Source organism: Ranitomeya variabilis, chromosome 2 (assembly GCF_051348905.1).
Source record: "Ranitomeya variabilis isolate aRanVar5 chromosome 2, aRanVar5.hap1, whole genome shotgun sequence".
Classification (NCBI taxonomy): domain Eukaryota; kingdom Metazoa; phylum Chordata; class Amphibia; order Anura; family Dendrobatidae; genus Ranitomeya; species Ranitomeya variabilis.
Genome location: NC_135233.1, coordinates 427,811,018 through 427,837,348, shown reverse-complemented (window position 1 = coordinate 427,837,348; position 26,331 = coordinate 427,811,018). Strand labels below are relative to the sequence as shown.

The window sequence follows — 26,331 nt, the reverse complement described above, 5'->3', positions numbered from 1 at the left end:
GACGTAGTATACAGCACAGAGCCATGTAGTATATTGCCCAGCCACGTAGTATATTGCCCAGCGACGTAGTATATTGCCCAGCGACATAGTATACAGAACAGAGCCACGTAGTATATTGCCCAGCCACGTAGTATATTGCCCAGTTACGTAGTATACATCACAGAGCCACGTAGTATATTGCCCAGTTAGGTAGTATACAGCACAGAGCCATGTAGTATATTGCACAGCGACGTAGTATACAGCACAGAGCCACGTAGTATATTGCCCAGCCACGTAGTATATTGGCCAGTCACGCAGTATATTGCCCAGCGACGTAGTATACAGAACAGAGCCACGTAGTATATTGCCCAGCCACGTAGTATACAGCACAGAGCCACGTAGTATATTGCCCAGCTACGTAGTATATTGCACAGCTACGTAGTATATTGCACAGCCACGTAGTATATTGCCCAGTGACGTAGTATATTGCACAGTGACGTAGTATATTGCCCAGCGACGTAGTATATTGCCCAGCCACGTAGTATATTGCCCAGTGACGTAGTATATTGCCCAGTGACGTAGTATATTGCCCAGTTACGTAGTATACTGCACAGAGCCACGTAGTATATTGCACAGCGATGTAATATACAGCAAAGAGCCATGTAGTATATTGCACAGCGACGTAGTATACAGCACAGAGCCACGTAGTATATTGCACAGCCACGTAGTATATTGCCCAGCGACGTAGTATATTGCCCAGCGACGTAGTATATTGCCCAGCCACGTAGTATATTGCCCAGTGACGTAGTATATTGCCCAGTGACGTAGTATATTGCCCAGTTACGTAGTATACAGCACAGAGCCATGTAATATATTGCACAGCGACGTAATATACAGCACAGAGCCACGTAGTATATTGCACAGCGACGTAGTATACAGCACAGAGCCACGTAGTATATTGCCCAGCGACGTAGTATATTGCCCAGCGACGTAGTATGTTGCCCAGCGACATAGTATACAGAACAGAGCCACGTAGTATATTGCCCAGCCAAGTAGTATACAGCACAGAGCCATGTAATATATTGCACAGCGACGTAATATACAGCACAGAGCCACGTAGTATATTGCACAGCGACGTAGTATACAGCACAGAGCCACGTAGTATATTGCCCAGCCACGTAGTATATTGCCCAGCGACGTAGTATATTGCCCAGCGACGTAGTATATTGCCCAGCCACGTAGTATATTGCCCAGTGACGTAGTATATTGCCCAGTGACGTAGTATATTGCCCAGTTACGTAGTATACAGCACAGAGCCATGTAATATATTGCACAGCGACGTAATATACAGCACAGAGCCACGTAGTATATTGCACAGCGACGTAGTATACAGCACAGAGCCACGTAGTATATTGCCCAGCGACGTAGTATATTGCCCAGCGACGTAGTATGTTGCCCAGCGACATAGTATACAGAACAGAGCCACGTAGTATATTGCCCAGCCAAGTAGTATACAGCACAGAGCCACGTAGTATATTGCCCAGTTACGTAGTATACAGCACAGAGCCACGTAGTATATTGCCCAGTTACGTAGTATACAGCACAGAGCCACGTAGTATATTGCACAGCGACGTAGTATACAGCACATAGCCACGTAGTATATTGCCCAGCCACGTAGTATATTGGCCAGTCACGTAGTATATTGCCCAGTGACGTAGTATACAGAACAGAGCCACGTAGTATATTGCCCAGCCACGTAGTATACAGCACAGAGCCATGTAGTATATTGCCCAGCTACGTAGTATATTGCACAGCCACGTAGTATATTGCCCAGTGACGTAGTATATTGCCCAGTGACGTAGTATATTGCCCAGTGACGTAGTATATTGCCCTGTGACGTAGTATATTGCCCAGCGACGTAGTATACAGTATTGCCCAGCGACGTAGTATACAGTATTGCCCAGTGACGTAGTATATTGCACAGCGACGTAGTATACAGCACAGAGCCACGTAGTATATTGCCCAGCCATGTATGTCACAGGTTAAAAAATAAAAAATAAACATATACTCACCTTCCGAGGGGCCCCTTGTAGTTCTGTCGCCTGTATTCAGTGCAGGCGGCAGCTTCCGGTCCCAGGGTGTGATGACGTCGTGGTCACATGACCGTGACATCACGGCAGGTCCTTCACGCGCAGGGCCTGCGATGACGTCGCGGTCACATGACCGTGACGTCATGGCAGGTCCTTCTCACGCAGGCGCGCAGGGCCTGCGATGACCTCACGGTCACATGACCGTGACGTCATGGCAGGTCCTTCTCACGCAGGCGCGCAGGGCCTGCGATGACCTCGCGGTCACATGACCGTGACGTCATGGCAGGTCCTTCTCGTGCAGGGCCTGTGATGACGTCGCGGTCACATGACCGTGACGTCATAGAAGGTCCTTCTGGCATACCATCCTTGGCACCGGAACGTCGCGAGGAGCGGGAAAGGCGGCAGAAGGTGAGTATATAATGATTTTTTTTTTTTTTTTTTAACATTAGATGTTTTTACATTGACGCCGCATAGGCAGCATCAATAGTAAAAACTTGGTCACACAGGATTAATAGCGTCGGTAACGGAGTGAGTTACCCGCGGCATAACGCGGTCCTTTACTGCTGGCATGAACCCTGTGTGAGCGGTGACTGCGGGGAGTATGGAGCAGGCGCCGGGCACTGACTGCAGGGGAGTAGGACTGTGGCCGTCGCTGATTGGTCGCGGCAGCCATGACAGGCAGCTGGCGCGACCAATCAGCGACGCGGGATTTCCGTGATGGAAGTTGCCGACAGAAAGACGGAAGTACCCCTTAGACCATTATATATATATAGATAGACTAGATGGTGGCCCGATTCTAACGCATCGGGTATTCTAGAATATGTATGCGTAATGTATAGCACAGCCCACGTAGTATATTGCGCAGCCCACGTAGTATATTGCGCAGCCCACGTTGTATATTGCGCAGCCTATGTTGTATATTGCGCAGCTCACGTTGTATATTGCGCAGCCCACGTAGTACATTGCGCAGCCCACGTAGTACGTTGCGCAGCCCACGTTGTACATTGTGCAGTCCACGTAGTATATTGCGCAGCCTAGGTAGTATATTGCGCAGCCCACATTGTATATTGCGCAGCCCACGTTGTATAGTCACGTAGTATGTTGCCCAGCTATGTAGTATATAGCACAGCCCATGTAGTATATTGCCCAGCCACGTAGTATATAGCACAGCCCACGTAGTATATTGCCCAGCCCATGTAGTATATTGCCCAGCCACGTAGTATATAGCACAGCCCATGTAGTATATTGCCCAGCCACGTAGTATATTGCCCAGCCCATGTAGTATATTGCCCAGCCACGTAGTATATTGCCCAGCCACGTAGTATATTGCCCAGCCACGTAGTATATTGCCCAGCCCATGTAGTATATTGCCCAGCCACGTAGTATATAGCACAGCCCATGTAGTATATTGCCCAGCCACGTAGTATATTGCCCAGCCCATGTAGTATATTGCCCAGCCACGTAGTATATTGCCCAGCCCATGTAGTATATTGCCCAGCCACGTAGTATATAGCACAGCCCATGTATATTGCCCAGCCACGTAGTATATAGCACAGCCATGTAGTATATTGCCCAGCCCACATAGTATATTGCCCAGCCCATGTAGTATATTGCCCAGCCCATGTAGTATATTGCCCAGCCCATGTAGTATATTGCCCAGCCCATGTAGTATATTGCCCAGCCCACGTAGTATATAGCAATGTGGGCATCATATCCCTGTTAAAAAAAAGAAATAAAATAAAAAATAGTTATATACTCACCTTCCGGAGCCCCCAGATCCAATCGAAGCGGTTACCAACGCTGCTCGTGCGCTCCGGCCTCAAGAGTGCATTGCGGTCTCGCGAGATGATGACGTAGCGGTCTCGCGAGACCGCCACATCATCTTGCGAGATCGCAGCATGGACTGGTTACCGGAGCGTCGCGAGTGGGAAAGGCCTGTTGTCGATCCGGGGGCCGACGGACGGTGAGTATACAACGATTTTTTATTTTTTTTAACATTAGATCGTTTTACTATTCATGCTGCATAGGCAGCATGAATAGTAAAAAGTTGGTCACACAGGGTTAATAGCAGCGGTAACGGAGTGCATTACACCGCGGCATAATGCGGTCCGTTACCACTGCCATTAACCCTGTGTGAGGGCAGACTGGAGGGGAGTACGGAGCGGGCACTGACTGCGGAGAGGAAGGAGCGGCCATTTTTCCACCGGACTGTGCCCATCGCTGATTGGTCGTGGCTGTTTTGCCATGACCAATCAGCGAATTGGATTATATGACACAGAGGCCGCAACCAATGAATATCTGTGACAGACAGACAGAAAGACAGACAGACAGACAGAAAGACGGAAGTGACCCTTAGATAATTATATAGTAGACACGGCAGCCTTACTGCACAGCAGTCCAAATTTGAGCACATGCATGGGATTGCTAGCGTCTCAGACAGAGGGCCTTAATGCAAAACCAGTAATAATGGCCCCACCCAGCAGGTGCCATTTATTTTGGTGGTGCCTATAAGGGTCTACGCTGGTGGGTTTCAATTGCAAATTATTGCCTGAAAGATACATTCACTATGGCCCCATTGCCCCCGGTGTATAACGTCTGGCCCCATTGCCCCCCAGTGTGTAAGATCCAGCCCCATTGCCCCCAGTGTGTAAGATCCAGCCCCATTGCCCGTAATGTATAACGTCTGGCCCCATTGCCCCCTGGTGTATAACATCCAGTCCCATTGCCCCCGGTGTATAATATCTGGCCCCATTACCATGTGTGATGTCCGCTGGCCAGAGGTATCAAAGCGAATTTTGTTTGGGGGGTGCACTGTTGGGGTAGGGTGGATCTATATGGAAGCATTATGTGCAGTCCTATGTAAAGCCGATTTAATCAGTGAGTGTAATACGCCGCCATAGTCAATGTTCCGTGCATCCCTGTGATCGGGGGTCGGTGACGTGAACTGTCTGTCCATCCCCCCGATAATGCCAGATCTCGCTATCCCTCCATCGCAGCCCCTCCGTTCCTGCACACGGACCCCTCAGACCCTGTTGTATTTTTCAGAGCCCAGGAGGCCTGACAGAAATCCTTGGGGATCCACTGCCAGGGACAGCGTGGCGGGGGGATACACCACAGGAAAATAGCTGTTTCCATGGCAACGGTTGGCGCAGAATAAGCTAAAAAGGAACCAGACGTGCAGAGGAACGGGCCTGGAATACAGACGGCTCATTAACCCCTTCATTGCTGAGAACCAGATTTTTATAAAGTTGTTGTGAACTCCCCAGAGGGAATATAATTAGCAATTAATCAGCCTCACGAATATCTAAGCTTTCCTAAAAGAGATTTTCAAAGTAATTCTAACTGTCTGCCACGGAAAAAAAAAAATCCATAACTTTTTATTATACTTTTACACCTTCTTCATATATTTCTGCTTGCTGTCAGTGAATAAAATGTTCATTGCGTAAATCTGGGGCATAAAACCCTGTACAGACCTTGTCACGTGCGAGCGCTGCAGCCATCGGCCCCCATGTCTCATCGTCCTTCATCCTGGGGTTGACGGCGATGACTTCTAAACGTTTGCCCTCTAACCCTAGAGTTCAGCAAATCTCCCAAAATTCAATCCCGTTGGCAAATTCAACTAAAATCAAATAGAATAAATTTAATGTGAATTGAATCAGCCGGGAAGAGGTTAACAACATTGTCCTTAGCCTTCCCTGTACCTGTCCCACCTCCGTCAACCCTCCGAACGGCCCCTCTATCTTCCTTCGTTCACTATTCCCTCAGATGTGCGGACCCCAATGTGACCACATGTGAGATGCATCATTCACGGCATAGGGAGAAATCAGAAGAGAGGAGATGATCGGCGGCTGGCCGTGGAGGAGCGAGGAGCTGATCGGCGGGCGGCCGTGGAGGAGCGAGGAGCTGATCGGCAGCTGGCCGTGGAGGAGCGAGGAGCTGATCGGCGGGCGGCCGTGCAGGAGCAAGGAGCTGATCGGCGGCTGGCCGTGGAGGAGCGAGGAGTGATAGGCAGCCAGCCGTGGAGGAGCTGATCGGCGGCTGGCCGTGGAGAGGTATCATTTTTTTGTTAACTCCCTGTTGGCCCTCATTAATCCGGGAAAATGGCGGCCGACTGCTATAATGATGGATTTGTGCGAAACGTATCTCAAAAATGATTCAGTATCTGGTGAATCCAATTTTTGTTTGTAATTCAAGGTGAATTCGATTTCCCTTGAATCCTTTCGCTTTTCTCTATTTCCTTAGTTTTCAGAAGGTTTTGGAGTCTGTTCTTCTTACTTTTCTCCACCAGTAGGGTAAAAGATGGAAATTTTCTGCTTCTGACTGACCCTGTACCTGCGGTAATGTATCATGAGCAGGACCTCCTGCCTGGAAAAAGCATGATCCAGAACCTGCGGGAGCTGCTTCTGCCTAACCCAGTACTTGCGGTAACGTATCGTGAGCAGGACCTCCTGCCTGGAAAAAGCAGGATCCAGAACCTGCGATAACGTATCATGAGCAGGACCTCCTGCCTGGAAAAAGCCGGATCGAGAACCTGCGGGAGCTGCTTCTGCCTAACCCAGTACCTGCGATAACGTATCATGAGCAGGACCTCCTGCCTGGAAAAAGCAGGATCCAGAACGTGCGATAACGTATCATGAGCAGGACCTCCTGCCTGGAAAAAGCCGGATCGAGAACCTGCGGGAGCTGCTTCTGCCTAACCCAGTACCTGCGATAACGTATCATGAGCAGGACCTCCTGCCTGGAAAAAGCAGGATCCAGAACCTGCGGGAGCTGATTCTGCCTGACCCTGTACCTTCTATAATCCAAAGGATCACTTTGTTTTCTCTTCTGTGATAAAAGGATGACATATTTCCTCTCTAATACATGTAATACAGTGGTGCATAGAGTGTGGCGTTCCACCTGGAAAAAAAAAGCAGGATCCAAAACCCGCGGCTGCTGTAACGGGCACTCCACTCTTTTTGCCTTGAGTTATAAGACGAGCGTCAGGTTTGCAGTAAGGTTGGAAATGATTAAAGTTCTTGGGACACAATGGCTGGCGGACGATCATGGATATGCCACACAGAGCTCATTAAGAGACTTACTAGGAAAGACAAAAAGTAGGCGAGATTAGTTATGTCGTGTGGGCAAAGCAGATATCCAACGGCTGAGTTCCACTACAGCAAGGGGCGATCTACTTTTAGGGTCTGTAGCAAAATCCCCTTTTATGATGCCGTAATAGACAACTTTACACCAGTTCAATGTTCCTGTGCATGTGAGGGGCCGCCTGGTAGTTCAGTGTTTGGCTGCCGTCCCCCCCCCCATCCCATAGGGACACGGGACATGCATCAACCCTGACGCCTGTGAACCACAATCCTATGGGATTCATTATAACAATCTATTATTTTAGATGAATACTCGAGTGTGGCTATTATTATTCTGCTGCAATCTTCATCATCCGCTATTCTTCCTTTTCTTTCATTTTTTTTTAAACCATAAATTGCTCTTCTGCTCGGATGCCGAGGTTATTATACATGTAGGAGTGAAGCTCTGTCCTGGCCCCAGCATGGCTGTAAATGGTGACAGATTGTGTCTCTCACCAGTTCTGACAATGTCTGCTTCGTGCCGGTAGTGGGACGTCTGGTTCTGGAGTGACAGAGGAGGCTGTCGATTGCCCTGCATGATTCCTGCACCACATACATCATTCTGTCACATTATGCGGAGCTCACAATACCAGCCATTTGTTGTTATCTAATTGGTAGTGTTAAGGCATTTCCAGTGCCCGGTACCCACTGCAGAGAAAGGCCCGGATCCGGTCAGTGCGGCCGCAGCGAATTTCATATCAATTGTTGATTTCAGCCAGAAAGTCTTCTGCCATCTAAACCAACACGATTATAGCTTTTCAGAATATTTTTATTCCTTAAGCATACACATCCGTCACTTACCCCGGTATATGGCAGGTCTCAGGTGTTCCTGGTATGCGGTGTGTCTTATTGGGTGTTCCCGGTATGCGGCAGGTCTTGTGGGGCATTTCCGGAATACGGCAGGTCTTGTGGGTGTTCCCAGTATATGGTGGGTCTTGTAGGGTGTTACCGGTATACAGCGGGTCTTACGAGGTGTTCCCGGTATGCGGCAGGTCTTGTGGGGCATTTCCGGTGTACAGCAGGTCTTGTGGGGTGTTCCCAGTATATGGTGGGTCTTGTGGTGTGTTCTGGTATACAGCGGGTCTTATGGGGTGTTCCCGGTATGCGGCAGGTCTTGTGGGGTGTTCCTGGTATGCGGCAGGTCTTGTGGGACATTTCCGGTATACGGCAGGTCTTGTGGGGTGTTCCCAGTATATGGTGGGTCTTATGGGGTGTTCCCCGTATATGGCGGGTCTTGTGGGGCGTTCGCGGTACATGGCGAATCTTGTGGGATGTTCCCGGTATACAGCGGGTCTTGTGGGATGTTCTGCATACAGTGAAGAAAATAAGTATTTGATCCCTTGCTGATTTTGTAAGTTTGCCATTGACAAAGACATGAACAGTCTATAATTTTAAGGGTAGGTTAATTTTAACATTGAGAGATAGAATATCAAAAATAAAATCCAGAAAATCACATTGTATAAATAATATACATTTATTTGCATTTTTCAGTGAGAAATAAGTATTTGATCCTTCTGGCAAACAAGACTTCATACTTGTGGCAAAAACCCTTGTTGGCAAGCACAGCAGACTTTTTTGTAGTTGATGATGAGGTTTGCACACTTGTCAGGAGGAATTTTGCTCCACTCCTCTTTGCAGATCATCTCTAAATCATTAAGATTTTGAGGCTATCGCTTGGAAACTCGGAGCTTCAACTCCCTCCATAAGTTTTCTTTGGGATTAAGGTCTGGAAACTGGCTAGGCCACTCCATTACCTTAATGTGTTTCTTTTTGAGCCACTTATTTGTTGTTTTGGGTCATTGTCTTGCTGGAAGGCCCAGCCATAACTCATATTTAATGTCCTGGCGGAGGGAAGGAGGTTGTCACTCAGGATTTTACGGTACATGGCTCCATTCATTCTCCCATTGATGCGGTGAAGTAGTCCTGTGCCCTTAGCAGAGAAACACCCCTAAAACATAATGTTTCCACCTCCATGCTTGACAGTGGGGATGGTGTTCTCTGGGTCATAGGCAGCATTTCTCTTCCTCCAAACGTGGGGAGTTGAGTTAATGCCAAAGAGCTCATTTTTTGTCTCTTCTGACCACAGCACCTTCTCCCAATCACTCACAGAATCATCCAGGTGTTCATTGGGAAACTTCAGATGGGCCTGCACATGTGTCTTTTTCAGCAGGGGGACCTTGCGGGCACTGCAGGATTTTAAACCTTTACGGTTTAATGTGTTACCAATGGTTTTCTTGGTAACTGTGGTCCCAGCTTCCTTGAGATCATTAACAAGTTCCCCCCTGTGTAGTTTTAGACTGATCTCTCACCTTCCTCATGATTAAGGATACCCCACGAGGTGAGATTTTGCATGGTGCCCCAGATCGATGTAAGTGATTTTCTTACTATTGCACCAACAGTTGTCTCCTTCTCACCCAGCGTCTTATTTATGGTTTTGTAGCCCATTCCAGCTTTGTGCAGGTCTATGATCTTGTCCCTGACATCCTTATAAAGCTCTTTGATCTTGCCCATGTTATAGAGGTTAGAGTCTGACTGATTGAGTCTGTGGACAGGAGTCTTTTATAAAGGTGACTATGTAATACAGGCATCCTTAATGCAGGTAGCAAGTTGATTAGGAGCATCTAACTGATCTGTAGGAGCCAGAACGCTTAATGGTTGGTAGGGGATCAAATACTTTTTTCTCACTGCAAAATGCAAATAAATTTATATAATTTATACAATGTGAGATAGAATATCAAAAATAAAACCCAGAAAATCACAATGTTAACATTAGCCACCCCTTAGAATGATAGACTGTTCATGTCTTAGTCAGGGGGCCAAGTTACAAAATCAGGAAGGGATCAAATACTTATTTCCATCACTGTATACAATAAGTGTTGTGAAGTGTTCCCAGTAAAGGGTCTTGTACAGTGTTCAGATTGTACAACGAGTCTTGTGAGGTGTTTTTGGTATTCAGTACTGTTTGGGGGTTACAGCGGCGTTGGATTTTTATAGTAAGGTTGATCAATGACACTATATGTGAGACTGGTTATAGATTGTGTACGGGATCCCTGGATCTTCAGGTTCTGCTTCTCTCCATAGGGGAGATATTATGTGCGGGGGTCTCAGCACAGCTGAAACAACCCAATTATCCAAAACATTGCATTGTACTGATCGAATTAACAAGAACATGAGAAGGACAAACTGAGTCATGTAATTTCGGTATATGAAATAGATGAGTGACGGGAGTCCCAAACAAGAGTTTCCGCCCCAACCAAAGTCCTATTGACACGCTGGTCACACGCTGCTCGTTTCTGCAGCCCGGTCCGATGAATGGGTGGGATTTGCTCCACGTAGGGGGTCGATAGCAAGAGCTTCTAATGTTCAGAAGAGATCGAAGGTCTACAGCGAGAAGTATTGGAAAATCTTACAAATGAAGGATCGTACTTACTGCTGACGTCCCACCAACGAGATCTATGGCGCCTCTTCAGCAATATGTGATGGGGCCGGGGGAGGCCGATGTCTCTCCCTCTTCCCATTAATGGAGCTGTTTTTTATAGGACAGGCTTATTTCCTAGGAGGAGCTTCAGCTTACTGAAAAATGGGCTGTAGATGAGCTCTACGTGACGTAGAACGATGGCAGTGCCACTAGGGCGGCAATATTTGGTGACCGGCGTTATTTCCTTTGGGAGGTCCAGGCCAGTACTGTTGGATGACGTATTCTGCATTCTCATCACAGCATAGGTGATAAATGCTTCATTGCCGAGGGGGTCCCTCTTCTTGGACCCCAACCAATCATTAAAATAGTGTTCCCAAAATCACCTATATGTTTGGCAGGGTAGGAGCATGTGCGACCACTACACGCACAGTCTGTAGGAGGATGGTCGCACACGCTCACTATTGCTCCATTCCCAAAAGGGACTTTTGCCTCTCCAAACCTGGGATCATTGCACTTATCACCCATCATATGGACAACATCCTTAATTGAAAGATAACAACCCCATTGTTTGTCCCTTGGCTGCAGTTTATGAAACATCAATCCACGTTGTGTCCAGGGACGGACTGGGACTAACATTCAGCTCTGGCATTTGAAAACACACAGGCCCAAGCCGCACCTGCCGCCTTCCCCAGATTAAGGCCTCTATTGCTTATAGCATCCTGCCTACAGGAAATCAAGACTACTATCTATATTTCCAATAATAACTTATTGTAATAACATTGCAATATAACAGATAATTATCACCATATATACAGTGGTGAGATAATACCGTCATACTGATCATTAACCAAAGCCTCTGTACTAGACCATGCAATGACCATATATTATTATCAGTTCTACACCAGTGCTCTGCAGACCATACATGTACTGTAGAGGCTCTCGGAAGTTACGTTTTTACTGATTGTTGTCATTCATTTTCATTTTTCTTTTTTATTCGGTTCAGATCGCCATTACCTTTTCTTCCATTCTTAACTCATTCCGGCAAAATGTAACGCAGCCCCCTCCTCACATTCCCCCACCTCTACACAAGCCACATAGTGCTATAACAAGTGCCCTAGACAGTAATACTGTATATACTCAAGCATAAGCCAAGTTTTCAGCACTTTTTTTATGCTGAAAAATCTCCCCTCGGCTTATACTCGAGTCAAGGTCTCACAAGACGGAAGGGCAGCAGGTCGCAGGAAGCAGGAGCCGGCTGCTGTGGCTAACATCTGTGGCTGCTGCTAAAGAGAAATGAATATTCACTGCACTGGCAATCAATAGTCATTTTTCTTTAATAGCGGGCACAGTAGTCACAGCCACTGGCTTCCTGCAGCGGCCGGGCGATCATGTGTGCCCTCTACTTAAGGGAATGAATATTCACTGCTTTCCACTCCCATAGGCATGGAGAGCAGTGAATATTCATTACCTTTAGTAGCAGGCACACGTGATCGCCCGGCCACTGCAGCAAGTCAGCGGCTGAGGTTACTGTGCTGGCTATTAAAGACCAATGAATATTCACTGCTCTCCACACATAGTCCCAGCATGCTGAGCTGTGAGTATTCCGGCAGCACATGACGTCCCTGCTATGCCCTGCTTACAAGCATAAATCAGCTGCTGCCACCGGAAGAGAACACTGAGAGGTAGCGCAGGGAAGGTAAGTAAGTAGGATGTTTTGTTTTTCTTCATTTGTTTTCTGATGGGGCCATGCATACCAGGATGGGAATGAGAGGGCCAGGCATATTAGGATAGGGATGAGGAGGCCGTGCATACCAGGATGGGGATGAGGAGGCCGTGCATACCAGAATGGGGATGAGGAGGCCGTGCATACCAGGATGGGGATGAGGAGGCCGTGCATACCATGATAGGGATGAGGGGGCCGTGCATACCAGGATAGGGATGAGGAGCCATATGTACCAGGATAGGGATGAGGGGGCTGTGCGTACCAGGATGGGGATGAGGGGCCGTGCATACCAGGATGGGAATGAGGGGTCCGTACATACCAGGATGGGGATGAGGGGGCCGTGCATACCAGGATAGGGATGAGGAGCCATACATACCAGGATAGGGATGAGGGGGCCGTGCATACCAGGATAGGGATGAGGAGCCATACATACCAGGATGGGAATAAGGGGGCCGTGCATACCAGGATGGGAATGAGGGGGCCGTGCATACCAGGATGGGGATGAGGGAGCCATACATACCAGGATAGGGATGAGGGGGCTGTGCGTACCAGGATGGGGATGAGGGGCCGTGCATACCAGGATGGGAATGAGGGGTCCGTGCATACCAGGATGGGAATGAGGGGGCCGTGCATACCAGGCTTATACTTGAGTCAATAAGTTTTCCCAGTTTTTGTGGTAAAATTAGGTGCCTCGGCTTATATTCGGGTCTGCTTATACTCGAGTATATACGGTAATTCCCCTCTGTAAGCTGTTCAGTAATATTACTCTCCTTATGTTCCTCACACACTAGCAGCGGCTCCTCTGTGCACCTACATAGTAATAACATTCCCTCTAGAGTTCCTCATAGTAACAATGCCCCTCCTCACAGTTATACAGCACCCTATAGTAACAATGTGTGCCTCCTTATAATAATTGCCCTTGACCCCTTATAAGAATGCACAGGGGGGTTTTGTACTATAATAATAATACCCCCTGTGCTCTCCCTATAATATTATAGGCACATAGTCCTATTACAGAATATAGGCTCAGTTACAGAGGGGCAGACTTTCTAACTTCAGGGGAAACAAAAGTATTTCATCCCTTAGTTATTTCCCCCCCCCCCCCCCCCCCCACTGAATCTCCTTACTGTTCTTCCCCACTATGGTATCCTTTCCATTGCCACCATGAAGCATGATACCCCCCAAAAAAATGCCCCAACACAGAATAATGTTCCCACATTCCTCCACATACACCACACAATAAGATGGTCACCCCTGCCCCAACACACAGTATGGTGGACACGTGGTCAAAATTGTTGGTGCCCCTCATTTAATGACAGAAAAACCCACAATGGTCACAGAAATAACTTGAATCTGACAAAAGTAATAATAAATAAAAGATCTATGAAAATGAACAAATGAAAGTCAGACATTGGTTTTCCACCATGCTTCCACAGAATGTTACAAAAAATAAAACTCATGAAATCGGCCTGGACAGAAATGATGGTTCCCCTGAAAATAATGTGACAACAGGGACATGTTAAATCGCGGTGTGTCCACTAATTATCATCACAGGGGTCTACAATCCTGGAATCAGTGAGTGGCCGGTATATAGGACTACAGATACTCACTGTGCTGTGTGGTGACATGGTGAGTATCACACCCAACATGGACCAGAGGAAGCGAAGGAAAGAGTTGTCTCAGGAGATTAGAAAGAAAATTATAGACAAACATGTTAAAGGTAAAAGTTATAAGACCATCTCCAAGCAGCTTGATGTTCCTGTGACTACAGTTGCACATATTATTCAGAAATGTAAGATCCATGGGACTGTAGCCAACCTCCCTGGACGTGGCCGCAGGAGGAACATTGGTGACAAATCAAAGAGACGGATAATGCGAATGGTAACAAAATAAAAACTTCTAAACAGATTAAAGGTGAACTTCAGGGTCAAGGATCATCAGTGTCAGATCGTACCATCCGTAGTTGTATGAGCCAAAGTGGACTTCATGGGAGACAACCAAGGAGGACACCATTTTTGAAAAAAAATCATAAAAAAGCCAGACTAGAATTTGCCAAACTACATGTTGACAAGCCACAAAGCTTCTGGGAGAATGTCCTATGGACAGATGAGACAAAAATGGAACTTTTTGGCAAGGCACATCGGCTCTATGTTCACAGACGGAAAAATGAAGCATATCAAGAAAAGAACACTGTCCCTACTGTGAAACATGGAGGAGGCTCTGTTATGTTCTGGGGCTGCTTTGCTGCATCTGGCACAGGGTGTCTAGAATCTGTGCAGGGTACAATGAAATCTCAAGACTATCCAGGGATTCTAGAGAGAAATGTGCTGCCCAGTGTCAGAGAGCTTGGTCTCAGTCGCAGGATATGGGTCTTGCAACAGGATAATGACCCAAAACACACAGCTAAAAACACCCAAGAATGGCTAAGAGGAAAACATTGGCCTATTCTGAAGTGGCCTTCTATGAGCCCTAACCTAAATCCTATTGAGCATCTTTGGAAAGAGCTGGAGCATGCCGTCTGGAAAAGGCAACCTTCAAACACGAGACAACTGGAGCAGTTTGCTCTTGAGGAGTGGCCAAAATACCTGCCGAGAGGTGCAGAAGTCTCATCGACAGTTACAGGAATCGACTAATTGCAGTGATTGCCTCAAAAGGTTGTGCAACAAAATATTAAGTTAAGGAACCATCATTTCTGTCCAGGCCTATTTCATGAGTTTTATTTTTAATGTCTGACTTTCATTTGTTCATTTTCATAGATCGTTTATTTATTATTACTTTTGTCAGATCCAAGTTATTTCTGTGACCATTGTGGGTTTTTCTGTCATTAAACGAGGGGAATCAACAATTTCGACCACGTGTGTATACGTCAGGTAGGGTTAAAGGGTTGTTCCAGAAAAAGAACCCCTGTAATTATGCCTTATGAACACTTATGGATCCCATAATGGGGGACCCAAGCTCCATTTCCAGTCCGGCATAAAATATCCGACATGATTGACTGCAGTGTTACTCGACTCGGATATCTCCTCAGATCTTGGCCTCTACCCACCCGAGTGTGGAGTCAGACCCGACATCTGCTGTCTTCACACATGTTTGCCTGCATGGTGGCTGCATACTGCGGCTCCAGCATAGACACATCGGCTGGAAAATGGTTCATTGTAAGACGAGGCAGCAGTGAAATTGCTGGGTCAAGCAGTGTGTGCTGGAGGTGGCACCTGCCGGAGCGTTTCGGTGCTCACCGCCCGGCTACAGCCGCTTCTACTGACATACTTTCCTCCCACAGTCAAGTCTCTGATCCTCCAGCAGCATCGCCTCGGCACTGATATTTTCAGACTTAATTACTACGTAGTGCATGAAGGTAGCACCGTGAGGAGTACACAGGGTCACCGCCCTCGGCAGCTACGGAGCCTGGCACTGTTTACCAGGCAGTATCCTGCAGAACGGGAGTAAAGGAGAAGAGCTAATGTGACCAGACTGGATGTGACTCTGATGAGGCTTATTAGCCTCCATACGAGAGGGGTCTCGGCTAGTCCTGGGTTAAAGGGGTTATCCAAAAAAAAAATCACATCCATAAATAAGGAAGATTGAAAAAGTGGAGATCTGATCTGGTGACGAGAGCATCTCTTGCTCTGGAGGGGCGTCCGGTCCTGTATTACACAAACAGCACATTGATCTGTATGGTGTAATACTTTATTTCTCCAGTGGATGCACTGCAGGGAAATTGAACACTCAAGGCTTTCCTACAGATCACATCCTCATCAATATCAGATCGGTGGAGGTCGGACACCCGGCATCACCGGAGCTAATAAGTGCCTTGTGCCGGACACCACCGGTCTGAGAGTGATGACCTATCTCTGAATGCCTGCGAAGCTGTGACGTTCAGCGCTGAGGACCCCATGAATAGGGAGTGCCTTGTAGTCCGTACTCAATCCTTGATCTACATCATCTGCATTCAGAGTAAAATTACGGGCGTTTAGGGCCTCCTGAAAATTTGGAATTTCCCTGCAATAATTTTCATTTCACTCTTCTTTCTTAATTCTCTCCTTGAGTCGCCCCCACAAGTCCCCGCAGAGCTTATCATTTTCATTATCAAAGTATTTTCCTGGCTGTCAGAATCCCATAACGCTTTGCCACCAACATCATCTTTGTAGCTCGGCTCGGCGCAGGCAGCGTGAGCTTTGAAGTTCTGTGAATTTATATGAAATATCCATTTGTATGAACTCACGTTCTTCACGTGGAACTTTTCTAATGTCCGTTTTCATCTAATTTTATTTCCGCGGACAGAACATGTTTCTGGCTTCCTGAAGATTAAGCCGACATTAAAGAGGTCTACTGATCTTAGACATTTATGAGCCAGTCTCTGCTTAGATGTCACGAATAAAGCCGGACAAATGGTAACGTGACCCCCAATCTAGAGATAGTTAGGACCTGGGCTCTGGGACCAAGGCCACCTTTGGTAATGCTATCAAGCCAAGAACAGATGGAGAGGTGGTCACCCAAGCCTGTGGCTCTCTCTAAAGACGTCCATGGCTTTACAGTCCCCTAAACTCCAATAGTCACTTGCCTGTGAGACCGGCTGCGGTTTCTTTAGTAGAGTGGTGGGCACCAACAAATATTTTGTCCAGAGGCCTACACCAGTTGTACAGGGGTTAGACAATTTAATTTAAGGGTAAGAGATGTGTAGCATGAAGGTAAGAAGCTACAAATATGCACTTGTAGGAAGATCTGCCCCATTTTTACACCATGAAGTCTTTTCTAAAACCAAAAGCCACCTTCTGTCTCAGAGCATTCCAAATATTGAGACGTCACGTGAGACATCCCACCTCGAAACTCAGTGTGCATGCTCCAGTTCCTTTTATGTTTTTTTTTTTTTCAAAACTAGGCTTGTCTTTTTTGGGGGCCAAGCCCCATTTTTCACTGTGCCTGTTGGGCATCATCTGATAGAGCATCCTGACGTCACTTAGTCACTTACAAGAAACCTTCTGGAACTTGGCTTTCCTGTGAGGCTTCGAAGGCGCCCGACAAATTTGACAACTCTTCCACAAGCCTTGGGCGATATATATCCTTTTGTAGAAACATTCTTTAGTTCCTGTTGGCTCCGTATTCTGGTCACGGTGGAGGTGCATGCCCTTGTAAGAGCCTTTCAAGATAAAAGAAAAAAGCATAAAGACTATAGGAATTCTTTGAACCATTTGCTACACAGAGACACATTTCTTACTTTGATCTGACCGATGCTGGATACCCGCTAATGGCCGCCATCCCATTACACTGACCCATAAGCCTTATTAGATAGATATGTAAAAGTTATTTCCCAGTAATGCATCACTGCACCACAACACTGCAACCTATCCACTCTGATTGATCTTCCGTGGGTCAGACATCCAGGACAAATGTCTTTTTGCCATTGATCATTGGCGTTAGTGAATGAAGCCATTAGCACACAACGCTGGGCTGTCTTATTGATCAGGTTCACATTAGCCGGATGACAGGGATTTTGTATAGTTATGTCCCCTGTGTGATTTACTTACTGAAACGTATGGAATAAATAATGATTGATCAGCGCTAAGAGCCATACTGGAAAGTCAGGCCGTGAGGCAACTCATCATACAGTAGCTCTTGGGGTTAATTTTAGGGGTCGTTTTACCAATTATTGAGGGATTGACGGATCGGTTACTTTTTGTTTAGGTGACATCACTGCATCCATTTTGGGATTCATGGAGTTATGGTCCATTTAGATGACCCGCTGCCATCAAATGTCCAGCAATCTGCACAAGACGGAAATACTAATTGCACCACTAATTCTGGGCAATTTCAGTTGAATGTTGATAGAACTGATCTATCCCGGCAATTCCTAGTTGTAACATATGTGTGATAGTATAGTAAGTCTTCACATCTAAGTCTTTGCATTTGGTGGTACGATAAGTCGGTTCCTTCTGAGTTGAGAAGACAACTGGCGATCAACTGGAATCTGCTTGCACATTTGGATAACTTTGATATTTTTCCTTTTTTTTTCCTGCATAGATTCTCTGAAGGACCACCCTGACTCACCGGCAGGAGTCATCTGGAGAGTCACAGGAGGACTATACTCAATGACCAGAGGTGCAGTCGGAGCCACTCTCGGAGGTGTTGCTTGGGTAGGAAGTAGGAGCTTGGAGCTGACGAAGATGGCGGTCACCAGCGTGCCAGCTGCAGGTGTGGGACTGGTTAAAGGTGGAGTGTCTGTAGTGACTGGTGGAGTTGGGGCTGTCGGATCTGCTGTCGCCAGCAAAGTGTCCTTTGTCCCCAAGAAAAAGGACAAGTTTGATTAATCGAATTATTTATTTCTCGCCGTCTCCTCTTTTGATCTGCTTGAGTCACATCAGGAAGAGCGTCCGTCTCCACCATGTTCAGGTCCCGGTTGTGAGCACTCGATCACCTGTAATATGTCATGGGTCCCGGACCTGATGAAAAGCAGGTTCTCACAACCTCCAACAACATCAGAGTCAAACTGGAAGCAAAAATCCATGCAACTCGAGAACCAGTATCAAGTCAGTGGCGGACATTGTAGGATAGGACATAATTGTACTAGATAAAGCATTATCGTATTTATTGATAACCCATTATTTATATAGCGCTGACATGTTCCACAGCATTGTACAGGAAATGTACTTACATCAATCAATGAATACTTTGAGTGAGGTGGTTCTTGGCTGGGACTATGGGAAGGCAATAGAGGCTGGGGCCTAAGGCACCAGTAGCTCCTGCACCAGTGTCGTAATCGACAGGACCTCAGTGATTTTCTCTGTAGTGTGACTCTTTTATGGGGATTGTGTAATTGATGGTTGCATCGGTCCTTTACATTAGCGCGTCATATAATCTAGTGCAGTCATAGTGGCGGCTGCAGTTGTGTCCTGACTCCTGACCACTATATCTGGTTGCTGCACGGGACACTTGACAGTTTGCACATCCCGTTTCCTGGCGCTCAGTGGTAATCTCTGCATGTCCAGTAGTTAAAATCAACTGGTTACTCACCAGGGGAAGTGTCTCGCAGCTACAAGCGAAGGGCTCCAGCGTGTGAGCCAACCATGGATCTTTGCACTGACTCCCTGACCTCAAGGGATCCCGAGCATGCGGACCCCCATCTATGAAACCCTTATGCCTTGATATGAGAAGGGTTGTCCGAGTTGTATTTTCCCTTTTAAGGTAGGTTTCTGCTCTTTTTCCCAACCTGCCCCATAAACATTCATGCACGGACTGGTCAAGCATGCATGTTTACATCCGGGCAAGAAAGTATGAAATGCCACATCCAAGACTGACCACCACATTGGCACCATCAGTGCTCGAGATTATATTGAAAGTAAGTGACCCTGGGCCCCATCGCTGCATTATTCTCATAGGGAACCAAAAGATTTATTTTAGAACAGAAGCTTTGTAGACAAATGGATGAAGTGCATGAATTCACCAATCGTAAAACCAAGTCAATTTGAGCTTTATCTCTCTATAGAAAGTGTGGGGGGGGATCTCTGTGTCTGTAGGAAGTGGGGGGCTTTACCTCTATACATGAGCTGGTACTGGGGAAGGGGGGGCCTTTGCTCTTTCGCAGATGTCTTTTAAACTGCGCACAGCCATCAGTTCATGGCCAGCTAGTCATCTGACTATATCAGGATCGATGCACGACAAGTGAGGGGAAAGGAAGTTCCTGCACCTAAAATGCTGTCCGAATGCTGAAAAGGAACCACCCACTAAAAAAGGGCAAGGGCATTTACAGAGCATGAGAATCATGACAGTTTCTGGACATATTAGACTGATAGGTGTATGTTTAACTTGCTGTGGGGGGAACAGTAAGATCGTGCTTTTCTACAGGTTTCTTGGAAAGGATGGGTATGTTATAAATACTAATCTGCCAGCAGACACCACTAGGAGGAGCTTAGTATACAAGTAGTATGCAATCAACTCCGGAGCTCCCCCTAGTGATGGAAAAAGTAACCATTAATCTCTATCCAGATTATTTGAAGCATTGTATCAGGAAAGACTGAGTTCTAGACTGTGATTAGGAAATTAATCAGCATAGAATTTAGTACACGTTATCTGTAGTGATGAGCGAATATACTCGTTGCTCGGGTGATCTCCGAGTATTTGTTAGTGTTCGGAGATTTAGTTTTCATCACCTCAGCTGAATGATTTACAGATACTACCCATCCTGAGTACATGTGGGGGTTGCCTGGTTGCTAGGGAATCCCCACATGTAATCAAGCTGGCTAGTAGCTGTAAATCATTCAGCTACTGCGATGAAAACTAAATCTTCGAACACTAACAAATACTCGGAGATCACCTGAGCGTGCTCGGGAAAACTCGAGCAACGAGTATACTCACTCATCACTAGTTATCTGGGCTCACATGCGCCTCACAGCCTGGCTCGTTATTTATGCTCACATGCGCCTCACAGCCCACAACCGGGCACGTAATCCGGGCTCACATCCACCTGACAGCCCACAGCCCGATACATTATCTGGGCTCACATGCGCCTCAAAGCCCACAACCTGGCACGTTATCCGGGCTCACATCCACCTGACAGCCCATAGCCTGGCACGTAATCCGGGCTCACATCCACCTGACAGCCCACAGCCCTGCAAGTAACCGGGCCCACAGCCTGGCACTTTATCCCGACTGTGGGCTGTCAGGCAGATGTGAGCCCAGATAACGTGTCGGGCTGTGGGCTGTCATGATTGCCTGACAACCCATCACGTTATCTGGGCTCACATCCGCCACACAGCCCGGCACGTTATCTGGGCTCACATCAGCCTGATAGCCCACAGCCCGACAATCTGGGCTCCCAGATTTAAAAAAACTGACCGTCACATCCAAACATAGATCAAGTGTGAACAGGTGCTGAACCTAGAGTCACCAACTCGTACACAGTCAAACAAACAAGGCAGCACACTGTAGCGCCAAAACATGCAAACATGAAAGTTGAACTGCATTACTGCACTAGAATATGAAAAAAATGAGAGCGTTTAGCGCATAAATTGGCCAATTTACGTGTACCTGGTAGCCACTTTACGGCATCTCTCGTATACCAGGTCCTACACTTTCCTTTCCTCGCTGAGAATAAACGTCTTCATCTGAATGGGTGCCTGTGAAACCTCTTCTTAGACTAAATTTCTCTCTCTCTGTGGAGGGGTAATGGACCTGCTGCGATTAGAGGTTTCACAGGCACCCATTCAGATGAGCCGCTGCCACCAATTGTCACGATCCCTTAGCCGCTGCCACCAATATGTCACGGATTGGGGTGACTTTAGACCAACAGACGGCTATCACATGTGCAGGGGGGCATATCTTAGTTATCCCTCCACTGCCACAGTGTGATGGAAAAAACACACACAAGGCTAGTGACCTCTTAGTTTACAGCAGGGCTTATTTTCGGTATCCCACTGCTCTTCAATATACCATGAACTGCAGGGATTTTTGTATATCCCGCTTACAGTTCCACTTAAACCTTGCAGCTCTCTGGCGCCCCCCTTTTACTGTCAGGTCAGATTAGGTACTGCACCTAGGGTAATTAGTCGCCAGAAAGGCTGCCTGCTATGTACTGGCTATTGGGCACGCTGCAGTGACGCGATAAACTACTCCCACTCAGGCAGGAACAATAATTATCAATGCCGCAGTCGCTGCAAGGTCACCCAAAGGCCTGCACCTCTGATCCTCACAAGATCTCCTTCTCTACTCCCCTCTTATCTCCTCTTCCCACAATCGTATACAAGATTTCTCTCGCTTATCACCCCTACTCTGGAACCTTCTACCACAACACATCAGACTCTCGCCTACCATCAGAATCTTCAAAAAGAATCTGAAGACCCACCTCTTCCGACAAGCCTACAACCTGCAGTAACCACCGATCAACCAACCGCTGCACGATCAGCTCTATCCTCACCTACTGTATTCTCACCCATCCCTTGTAGATTGTGAGCCTTCGCGGGCAGGGTCCTCACTCCTCCTGTACCAGTTATGACTTGTATTGTTTAAGATTATTGTACTTGTTTTTATTATGTATACCCCTCCTCACTTGTAAAGCGCCATGGAATAAATGGCGCTATAACAATAAATAATAATAATAATGATTCTCAGCGAGGAAAGGAAAGTGTAGGACCTGGTATACGAGAGATGCCGTAAAGTGGCTACCAGGTACACGTAAATTGGCCAATTATTCGCTAAACGCTCTCATTTTTTCATATTTCTAGTGCAGTAATGCAGTTCAACTTTCATGTTTGCATGTTTTGGCGCTACAGTGTGCTGCCTTGTTTGTTTGGCATATTATCTAGACTCCCATCCGCATGACAGGCCACAGCCCAGCACATTATCTGGGCTCCCATCCGTCTGACAGCCCACAGCCCCGCACGTTTTCTGGGCTCACATGCTCCTCACAGCCCGGCACATTATCTGGGCTCACATCCACCTGACAGCCCACAGCCTATCACGTTATCTGGGCTCACATCCGCCTGACAGCCCACAGCCTATCACGTTATCTGGGCTCACATCCACTTGACAGCCCACAGCCTGGCACGTTATCCAGGCTCACATCCGGCCCACAGCCCGGCACGTTATCCAGACTCACATCCGCCTGTCAGCCCACAGCCCGGCACGTTATCTGGACTCACATCCACATGACAGCCCACAGCCCAACACATTATCTGGGCTCACATGCGCCTGACAGCCCACAGCCCCGCATGTTTTCTGGGCTCACATGCTCCTCACAGCCCGGCACATTATCTGGGCTCACATCCACATGACAGCCCACAGCCCAGCACATTATCTGGGCTCACATGCGCCTGACAGCCCACAGCCCCGCATGTTTTCTGGGCTCACATGCTCCTCACAGCCCGGCACATTATCTGGGCTCACATCCACCTGACAGCCCACAGCTCCGCACATTATCTGGGCTCACATCCACCTGACAGCCCACATGCTCCTTATAGCCCGGCACATTATCTGGGCTCACATCTGCCTGACAGCCCACAGCCTATCACGTTATCTGGGCTCACATCCACATGACAGCCCAGCATGTTATCTGGACTCACATCCACATGACAGCCCACAGCCCGGCACATTATCTGGACTCACATCCGCATGACAGCCCACAGCCTGGCACGTTATCTGGGCTCCCATCCGCCTGACAGCCCGGCACGTTATCTGGGCTCACAGCCGCCTGACAGCCCACAACCTGGCACGTTATCCGGGATCACATCTGCAACACAGCCTGTCACATTATCTGGGCTCACATCTGCCTGACAACCCAGCACGATATCTGGGCTCACATCCGCCTGTCAGCCCACAGCCCGGCACGTTATCTGGACTCACATCCACATGACAGCCCACAGCCCAGCACGTTATCTGGACTCACATCCGCATGACAGCCCACAGCCTGGCATGTTATCTGGGCTCCCATCCGTCTGACAGCCCACAGCCCGGCACGTTATCTGGGCTCACATCTGCCTGACAGCCCACAACCTGGCACGTTATCCGGGCTCACATCTGCAACACAGCCGGTCACATTATCTGGGCTCACATCTGCCTGACAGCCCAGCACGATATCTGGGCTCACATCCGCCTGACAGCCCACAGCCCGACACGTTATCTGGACTCACATCTGCCTGACAGCCCAGCCTGCACCTGCTCTAATCTGACTACACAAAAGTCGCATCTCGTGGCCGCTGACAGTGGTGTAATAACATGGCTGATATCCTTTGTACATTAATCAACTGTGACATCTACTTTTCAGCAATGAATATCTGGAATCAGTTTAATTTATTTTCTCTCACTGCCGCCTTTATTAAATTGTCATCTTCTGTTAATATTGCGACGAGATCAGCGACATGGTGTGTAACACATCCTGCAGTCATTGCCCATTTTGTCCTAGTATTAGGTAGTAGGACGATTAAAGTAGTTCTAGAAAAACTTGGCTTCTTTCTTCAAAAAAACAGCACCATCCTTGTCGGCAGGTTGTGTCTGTTACTGCAGCTCAGCCTTATTCCCTTCGGTAGAGGTGGACAGTAGAGTTGAGCGACTTTTACTTTTTTAGGATCTAGTCGGGTTTCGCAAAACCTGACTTTCTCAAAAGTCGGGTCGGGTGAAATTGGCCGATTATTGCGAAAAGTCGGGGGCCGACTGAAACACGAAACCCAATGCAAGTCAATGGGGAATCAAAGTCGGCAGAGAGTGGAGGACAGGAAAACACCTACAGTGCCCATTTTAATGCCAAAAACATCAATTCTTATTGCTGAAGCTTGTCAATCTTAATTTACTTTATAATAATAGTTAGGCATTGAAAACTGGGGGTCATTGGGCTAAAGTTGTGGGGGGTAGGGCTGGCTCAAGTTTTTCGTTGGCCCAGGAAACGCAGAATACGTCACGGCGGTGGAGCAGGGAGAAGTAAGCATTTAAACTTTGCAAGTGCTGTGATCCTGAGCAAGAAGGGGGGGCCCACTCGTTCGCATTGGCACTGGCACAGGGCCCCTCAAAGTACGGCGGTGTGTATGATGGTGGGGGCGCCTCCCACCGGCAGAGACACTTTTGCGTACTATGAGGGGCCCTGTGCCAGTGACGTTGCCAACGAGTATGCCCCCCCACCTGATGAAGGAACCTGCACTTTCATCTGCACCTTCCTCTGTCCCCGTGTAAGGTGGTATAGTATGCGGGAAGGGGAACCTGACTTTCAGCAGGGTCAGATTCTGGCTGTGTAGTGCAAGGGGAATGTAGTGGTCTGGGTCAATGTACCAGCAGAGTCATCTAGCAGTGGCTGGGCAATGGGCAGGATGACTAGGAAACACAGATATATGCCCAAATAATAAAGTAGGCTAAATGCAGCTCAAAACTGGTAACAGGACTAAACAGGCGGCATAGCTTTGTTCAGCGGAGGACAACTGTAAGAAGTGGCTGGCAGTTAGTAGGCCCAATAAAGTAAGTAGGCTAAATGCAGTTCAAAATAGGTAACAGGAGTAAACTGGCGGCACAGCTTTGTTCAGCGGAGGACAACTGTAAGGAGTGGCGCAGACAGACTTATTAGGCCTAAAATAAAAAAGGCTAAATGCAGTTCAAAATCGGTAACAGGAGTAAACAGGCGGCATAGCTTTGTTCAATGGAGGACAGCTGTAATGAGTGGCGCAGACACAGTTTGTAGGCCCATATTAAAAAAGTAGGCTCGAAGCAGTTCAAAAATGGTAACGAGACTAAACTGGCGGCATAGCTTTGTTCAGCGGAGGACAACTGTAATGAGAGGCTGGCAGTTAGTAGGCCCAATAAAGTAAGTAGGCTAAATGCGGTTCAAAATAGATAACAGGAGTAAACTGGCGGCATAGCTTTGTTCAGCGGAGGACAACTGTAAGGAGTGGTGCAGACAGACTTAGTAGGCCTAAAATAAAAAAGTAGGCTAAATGCAGTTCAAAATCGGTAACAGGACTAAACTGGCGGCATAGCTTTGTTCAGCGGAGGACAACTGTAATGAGAGGCTGGCAGTTAGTAGGCCCAATAAAGTAAGTAGGCTAAATGCAGTTCAAAATAGGTAACGGGAGTAAACTGGCGGCATAGCTTTGTTCAGCGGAGGACAACTGTAAGGAGTGGTGCAGACAGACTTAGTAGGCCTAAAATAAAAAAGTAGGCTAAATGCAGTTCAAAATCGGTAACAGGAGTACACAGGCGGCATAGCTTTGTTCAATGGAGGACAGCAGTAATGAGTGGCGCAGACACAGTTTGTAGGCCCACATTAAAAAAGTAGGCTCCAAGCAGTTCAAAAATGGTAACAGGAGTAAACAGGTGGCATAGCTTTGTTCAATGGAGGACAGCTGTAATGAGTGGCGCAGACAGAATTAGTAGGCCTAAAATAATAAAGTAGGCTAAATGCAGTTCAAAATTGGTAACTGGAGTACACAGGCGGCATAGCTTTGTGCAGTGGAGGACAGCTGTAATGAGGGGCAGACACAGTTAGTAGGCCCAACCAAACAAGTAGACCAAATGCAGTTTAATATTCGAAAC

The 26,331-nt window shown here is 47.4% G+C and overlaps 1 protein-coding gene across 3 annotated transcripts in view; it reads left to right on the top strand.

Annotated features, from left to right (window-relative positions):
• LOC143806419 (transmembrane protein 263-B-like) overlaps positions 1–26,331 on the top strand; it is a 276,680-nt gene that overhangs the window by 185,900 nt on the left and 64,449 nt on the right. For 2 of the 3 annotated variants that reach the window (XM_077286941.1, XM_077286940.1), the window contains exon 3: positions 18,349–18,915. In XM_077286941.1, coding sequence (XP_077143056.1) covers positions 18,349–18,635 — 287 coding nt within the window. In that variant the 3' untranslated portion in view covers positions 18,636–18,915. Of the gene's footprint in view, positions 1–18,348; positions 18,916–26,331 lie in introns of those variants that run through there. The other variant, XM_077286942.1, reaches the window with a different exon arrangement.